The 7,930-nt window shown below is 38.2% G+C and overlaps 1 protein-coding gene across 1 annotated transcript in view; it reads right to left on the reverse strand.

Annotated features, from left to right (window-relative positions):
• Positions 1-6,543, reverse strand: part of fbxl16 (F-box and leucine-rich repeat protein 16) — a 32,836-nt gene extending 26,293 nt beyond the window's left edge. The window contains exon 1 of the mRNA XM_042505651.1: positions 6,206-6,543. Within this exon, the coding sequence (XP_042361585.1) occupies positions 6,206-6,234 (29 nt within the window). The 5' untranslated portion in view covers positions 6,235-6,543. The remainder of the gene's footprint in view (positions 1-6,205) is intronic.
• Positions 6,544-7,930: the final 1,387 nt, after the last annotated feature.

The raw sequence follows: 7,930 nt of genomic DNA on the forward strand, positions 1-7,930 counted from the left end.
AAAAAGATTTAGTATGTCCTTATACATAGAATGTGAAATGCAGTATGCAAAAAATACCAGGATGTGCTACTACATGCGGTAGGATTTTGCAGTATGCAAACCAGCATGCTTTTCTGGCTACTCTGACCCACAATCCTCTGCACAGTGAAAGATTTGTCACACCAACTGAGCAGCAAACAGATGACAGCTCATCGACAGCTGACAGTGCATTCGAGTGACTGATGACCAGTCAAATGAACTATTCATTTTATAAGTGAACCAAATAATCAGAGATTACCAACAAAAAAATTGAGATGGAAGATAGAGAAATGCATATATAGGTTAATGGGTGTGTGCAGTTATCAGCAAAAACAAACAAAAGTGTCTGTAAAGATTATCATGCTGAAAAAAAACGTGGAAGTATCATAAAACTGTATTCTTCACAGAGCTTATGTGTAACCCCCCACACCAGCAGCAGACAAATTTATAAGCAAATACTTAAGAATTTGCCGTTCACAGAGTTCCACAAAGTTTATAACGCATCCCCCATCACTCATCAATGACTTGTTAAAGGGAGTCTGGTTCTTCCTCTCTGGGTGACTGTACTGCAGTTACTGTACTCTTTAGACTGTGCCCCAAATACATCAAATCAACCCATGTGTCACAGAATACATGCTCTTCTCTGACTCAGTCTAAGAGGTCAGCCTCAGGGTCGGTGTGAAAGAGTAGGCAGTCTGAGTGAGTGCACAGCACAGACCAGATATTAAGCACCCGGGGGCCCGTTTTTAAGAGCTAGCGTGGGGCCCTGCCAACCAAACATGTGATCGTTTTTCTAAGATATATTACTGTGCTGTATATGAAACTATCCCACAGTAAAGAAGTTCAAATGTGCTCCACCTCAATCACCTGTAACACGAAAATGCAGCTTGTGTGTTTAAAATTATAAGTGACAGTATAATCCTCCAATAATATGATATAAATATATATTTACATCACATGCAGTTTAAGAGAGGAGCCATTCTACTTTTAATTGAATGATTCAAGTACTTGCTGTCAGTGAAATCTTGAATGTCAGACTTTCACTTGTAACAAGAGTGATTGTACAGAGCAGTAAATGATCGCAGCACTTCCTTCACCACTGCTTGGGTCTTGAGGAGCTGCATTATTCATAGACAAACTGAAACCTACACTCTAGCAACTTTACTCCTTGTAGTGACTCTCTCCCATTCAAAAATAAAAAAGTCACTTGGTTGCTTGTTGGCATTTGTTTGACGCGTGAATGAAAATGAAATGTCCAATGTGTTCCAAAACTAATGTAGATTTATTCGCTCCAGTTAACAACAAACGTAATGTAAATATAATAACAAAAAATAAAGTGGGCCAAATATCCACTTATTTTCCATTAAAGTCAGATTTTACCACAAAAAAACTCCACGATTTTTTCCTCTTATTCACGTTCTAAAACTGTTTGCTCCTACCCTCAAGCAACACCTGAGTCCATTCATTCACTGATTAAATAAACTCTGACCCGAGGACCAGCAGCCAACTGGCACACTGCGCCCCCAAGTGGTGGTAGAAAAGCAAACAAAGAAAAACAACAAAAACATCAAGAGAAATCAAACCACAAACAAAATGGCTCTTACACTCCTAATTTCTCCTCTGCGTCAATCGCTAACACCTGTGCACTCTGAGCTCGTCCACCGTCACTCTTCTCCGTCTTTCCACCACAAACCCCCCTGCTGAAAAAAACCAGCTAAAAACCAGCTTGTATTGGTAGTTGTTTTTTCAATACGTTTATTGTTATCATATCTTGTCATACATAAGCATTATTATTTAACCTGTGTAGTGATGACAATATATATATATATATAAATTAAATATATAATTTTTTTTCTTTTTTACATAAACAGTGATATATTAGGTGCATCACCCAGTGATAGCCTCATCTTAATAATAGACACTATGACAACCAATTGACATAAGTAATTGCACAATTTACAGGAGGTTTAAATTATTATTTTGACCTCACACTTCACATCTTTGAAAATCTACCTTCTGTATTTCATAAATTCATGTTTTTCCTCTATCAGGCATGGACAGCTAAGACAGAACAAACAATACAATTAATCAACTGTTCACAAGAAAAGACAAAAAAAGAAGGGAAAAAAAGAACAAGAACAGAGAATACAGAGCCTCATTCAAGGTAAGGCTCATGTAGTGCTCCCTAAATGACTGTCAGCCCTAACATGAAGAACCACAATCCAGTGATTTCAGTTCATTACTCTTTAAAAATATTATCATACACTGACCACTTAGACCATCTTTTTTTCAAATAGTTTCAAGTTTCCCCTCATTCTATAAGTGAAGTTTTCCATTTGATGTATTAACTGAACCATTTCTCTCCATTTATATATTGAGGGACAAGTTGGTAGTTGTTTTTTAGTTGGTTTTAGCTGGTCTAGTATGGTTTTAGTCCTGACCCAGTTCTCGCTGGTCTTTGATGGTTTAGCTGGCCACCAGCCGGACATGCTGGTATGACCAGCCTATCAAGCTGCACACAATTATGCGTATCCCATGAGAGTAGACAGATTTATGCCCTTTGCTTTTTTATACTTCCCCCTAATGACACTGTAATTCCTCCATACTCAAGGACATTGATATGGTTTCAGTTTTACAGGAATGTCCCAAGAATTCTAAGAAGAAAAGAAAAAAAAATGAGGAAAGAGGTTTGAAAAACTTTTATAAGCTTTTATTGTGAAGCATTAAAGTATGGAAATGTTGGGTTTTGATAAGCAGTGACTTATCATGACCCCTGTATGGCTGTAAGCAGAAACATCAAACAAAGGTATGAAAGCACTGAGAGCTGGACACACATCCCGGATACGAGCGTTGCCATCTTGTGAGGGTGATGTCATTGGGAGCTCTGCATCTGTGCTGTAGCGATATCAGTGATGGGGGAGTTCCCGCCCAAACACCTGTTTGACCAGTCATGAGCAGCTCCATTAAATGCTAGTGCATGGATTGGCTGTCACGGCTGTCAGTTATGGCGGAAAAGCCCCCTTTTGTGTAATTTAATAACTTGTTAAAACCAAACTTAAAACAAACACTTGAACAAACATCCAAGAGATGACAACTACTTTAGAGACAGAAACCATCTTTGAGAAAAATTTATTTGGTGTGTACTTTGACTTATTAGTTCAGCCTATGACCATTCACTAACATGGAGAGGCGGGTCTTAAGACCTGCACTGCAGTCAGACACCAGGGGGCAATCCAGATTGAATAGGCTCACTTTGGGGGAGCTGTCATGTCCTCCATCTTTATATACAGTCTATGGGTGCAACATGGAGATTTCCATAAACGAGGCCTTGCTTCCTATAGCTAACGAAAAGCAACAATTCTTATTTTCAGGTGATTATACACCAATTAAACATGTATTACAGTGTATCCCTCTAAATCCCACACACTAGATCTTTAAGTAGCCTGTGTTTCTATTTCTTTTGAGAGGAATTCCCAGGGTTGGGTTGCAGAAAGCGTACATTAAAAATGGTCCCTGCAACGCGTTTTCATCTACATATTAAGTTCCAGGTGTCCTTCTGCTTTTTACATTCCAGGATGCCGCTACCATGATGTCAACAAACACACATGCTGGCATGGATGGTTAGAACAAGGAGAAGGAGGCACATGGTAAGGTGTAGAAAAAAACTTCATGTTCAGATGGGAAGCAAACACCGGACTCCAGAACGAAGGTCCGGGATTAGTTGTACCCATCCACCACCCCTCCCGCCCACCCTAAAGGCACCCATGCACTCCTTATATTACATTGTTAGCAGCAGTGTTTCACCTGATGCCATCCTGCTGCATTTCATGCACATGCGCCAGGTTCCTTTGGCCATGTTCCTTTGGCCATGTTCTCAAGTGATGTAGCAGGTGCTCTCCAGTTGTGTTCTCACCCTACGCTCTCCATTTCATACGGAGGTGAAAAACGGCTTTTGGCTTTTTTCTTACGCCAAAAGCACTGTCAAAACAGCGGTATTTTAGGTGTTTGGTTTGTGAATGAGCTGCTCCTCCACTCTGATAAAGAATAACCCCCAAACCAACTTTTTTTCCAGTTGAAAAGCAAAATATATGGCTATTAAGTGTGGTCGTTAATTTTTTTTAAGGTCCAGCTCTTGATGTTTGAGTGAAAAGTATTGAAAGTCTACGGCCCCTGTTTGCACACTAATTAGTAGCCTGAATTTGCACTAAAGATTGCTTGTACTAAGCATTCAGCAGTTTTTATCTTCATTTGAAGTAGTCTCACATTTCTACTGTTTGTCCCTGTGATTTGTCTAGTTTGTTGCATAATGTAATTATGATAAATGTGTTTGTGTACCTGCTGCAACCAAATTAAATGAAATCATGAAGTCTGACTTGACTTGATCGGGCTTGGAGACTACAGGTCTATATGTAGGCCTCTTACAGAAGCCCTGAGTTACAGGCCTACAGGGGTGGAATTTGAAAGAGTTACAGAGCAGAACCAAACAGTAATCTCTAATGAATGACAGTATGGGATGTGTAGCACCCACATGCCCCCAAGGCACCACCAGTGGGCCGGTCACTACAAAGTTATGCTTTGCAGTCTGACACTGGTCAAACCCACAGGAAATCTACAGGAGATCCTGAAACACAGAGATGACTCCCACCTTAACACCACTTATGGGAAAAGGGGACATTATATTAAGTGGCTACATAAAGATCATTAACCCTCTGAAACCTGGCAAATTGTTTTGATTTCTTTCAAAAACATAACATACTAGTGGTATCACTGTTGCCGGTATGAACAATTTTGCAACATATACTTCTAGTTTATTTTTGACTTGATTTTATCTTTTCCCACTTAAATGTTAAAAATAGAAAGAGATGTAAGCATGCTGTGTTGTATGCTGTACACAAATTCCAATTCCAATAAAAAAAACAAAAAAACAACAACATAACAACACATGGCCCAAAAATTGGCAAAAAAAAGTTATAAAAAGAATGAAATGTAATGAAAAAAATATTAATTTATTTTAAAATATTTTTATTTCATAATTTTATAATTATTGCAATTATCCATATAGTTTTCTGGATATTTTTCCATTTTATTATTATTTTTTAAATAATTTTCTAATAATCCTTTGCCCTTTAAAAAAAAGGTAACATTTCTTGCAATTTGTGGGACATTGCCTGCCAAGTTGGTCATTTCCTGTCCACACATTTTCAAAATATAAATCAAACCAATTTGCTAGGTTTTTAAAAGTTTATACTTGTGAAAGGCATGTGAAGAGATACTTGTGAAAAGCATAACAACATAACAAAACATGGCCCCAAAATTGGCAAAAATAAAACAAATAAATAAATAAACATAGCAAAATAAAAATACAAAAAAATTACCCGAAGATAAAAAAAAAGTAAAAAAAAAATTAATTAATTAATTAAAAAAATACAAGAAATGATCCAACAAAAAAGTTCTGAAAATGTGTATTTATTTTATACATGCAATTACTTTTTTCTGCAACATAATTTAAATATGAAATTATTATAGTTATAAATATAGTTTTCTGGGTATTTTTCCGTATTTTTGGGGATTATTTTCTAATAATCCTTTCTCTTTTATTTTTGTCAAAAGAAATCAAACAATTTGCTCAGTTTTCAAAAGTTTAAATACGTAAATGTTAAAAGGTAACACCAGAAAAGTGATCTGGGTCCAGGTTTCAGAGGCTGATTATAATCTTCCACGCATCATGCAGCTCACAGTGACTGAGGAAAAAAGCTGACAGAGCATCAGAACCACAGAAAACACCTGGATAGAAAAAAAGGGTCTGAAATGAAAAGAAATCACACTGCTGCACAAACCAGAACGAAAGAGGTTGCGTCACCGGGAGACGCTGACGTCATTGTGTTTGTTAATAATACGCAGCTCGATGCGGCTGATCAGCTCCGTCTCCCAAAGGCCCCACCGTGCACACAAAGAGCAGGAACACCCAGCGCCATGCACCCTCAGCACCCCGCACCCTCCGCAGTCTCCTCCGCCTCGTCTGCGCGCGGCAGCCTGACTGCAGTGTGGATGCTGCTGCTGCTGCCATAACCCAACACCCTATCATCCATCACAAACACACACACACACACACACACACACATCCTGCACCCATGGACGCATCCTCCTCATCCGGCCTTTTTTTTCTTCCTCTCTCAGCATCCCTTACCTCTCAGATTGAAAATTCACACGGAGCATTAATCCATGATCGGCGCGCTGTTCTCTGCCTCTCGATCACGTTTCTCCCAACGTTGCGGCGCAGAGAGAGCGAAATAAATAATTATTAGAGAGGCAGCCCTGCCCGTTATGTCCTATCGGGAGGCGAGAGATGCGCCCACCGAGCCCATAGATACACGAAGAGCAGCCGGGTCCAAAATCACCAAGAGTCCGGGAGAAGCGACCCACAGCCTCCGCTGCCTAAAGGCGCTCGAATCGAAAGCGAATATATCCAATATGTTATGTTTTCGATCGCCTAGTCCTCCTCCACAACAGAGTGGCCCTCTCTCTGTCTCGTAATTTCTCCTCCACACACACTCTCACACACACCACACACACGCGCAGAGCGGAGCAGCTCTGTCTCATTTAAAGAGATAGGATAGGGCAGCTGGAGCGGAGCTGTGCACAGAGCCACTCTGTCTGCTTCTTATGTAACCCGAGCAGCCGCGTGTGACTGTTCTTGCAGCCCAGACGCACTCATACTGTAAATGAAGCGCTCTTTGCTGCTTTACCTACGTGCACGTGTGTGTGCAACACTGTGCATGCACAGGGTCTCTTAGGGGTTAAATGCAGCCTATTAAGGGCCCCTCTTCTCATTACTCTAGAAATGTAGGGCCTAACAGGTTACAGACTACTAGTAACCTCGTTCAAATGTAAAGTAAAAAGTGATGTATTTATTTTTTTGATTACTTAACTTGCAACTTTTGATTACTTTTTGACTTATGGTGGAATGTACATTTACTCAAGTGAGGCTTGCAGAACCAGCAGCTTCTCTGAAATCACTTCTTAAAACTCACTTGTACGCCTTTATGTGATGTAACAATTATTTATTTATTTACCCAGCTAGTAATTTGTGGTTCTGAAAATGTTCTGAGAACGGTACAATGCATGCAATGCAATGTTTTTTGTAAACATCAATATATATATATATATATATATATATATATATATATATAATATATATAGTTAACACATCAAATTATATTTTACATTATATTATACATTTTCATTAAAAAATAGTCTGTAATCTCAGGCCTCAATAATATGTTCTAAATTTTGCTTTGAAAATGTTCTTCCTTTGTTCTCATGTAACATTGTTTAAATGTTTTATAAAACACCATCACCAAAGCATCCTCAAATGCTGCAGTTATAACATTATGTGTTAGTCCGCATTTAACCTTATAACGACATAATTTGAAAGATAAACATCAAAACGTTCTTTGAACATTAGATCAAAATGTTTTCTTTAAACATTATTGCAACCTGTGGGTAATGTTAGATCAAAATGTTTTCTTTAAACATTATTGCAACCTGTGGGTAATGTTAGCCACAAGTTTGGGAGGGTTTTTTTTTTTTTTTTTAAATTTTCTGCATTGGATTATTTTACGTTGTGTTTAAGTATATTTTACTAACTTTGACTTAAGTAACATGTCAACGTCCAATATTTAATGTACAATTTCAATGGACTTAAGCTTTCAACACGTAAGCTACAAGATGATTAAAATACACATCTCTCCAAATATGAATATATTGCACATTTTCTTTTTTCAAGATATGAAACTAAAAGTGAAGAAACATTTGACGTAATAAATTGCAAATTGAATCTATGATATATTATTTGAATGCAAAATTTAGATCCATAGCTTTGGAACCCACTTTAGAACACTGGCAACAAATG

Source organism: Plectropomus leopardus, chromosome 17 (assembly GCF_008729295.1).
Source record: "Plectropomus leopardus isolate mb chromosome 17, YSFRI_Pleo_2.0, whole genome shotgun sequence".
Lineage (NCBI taxonomy): Eukaryota > Metazoa > Chordata > Actinopteri > Perciformes > Serranidae > Plectropomus > Plectropomus leopardus.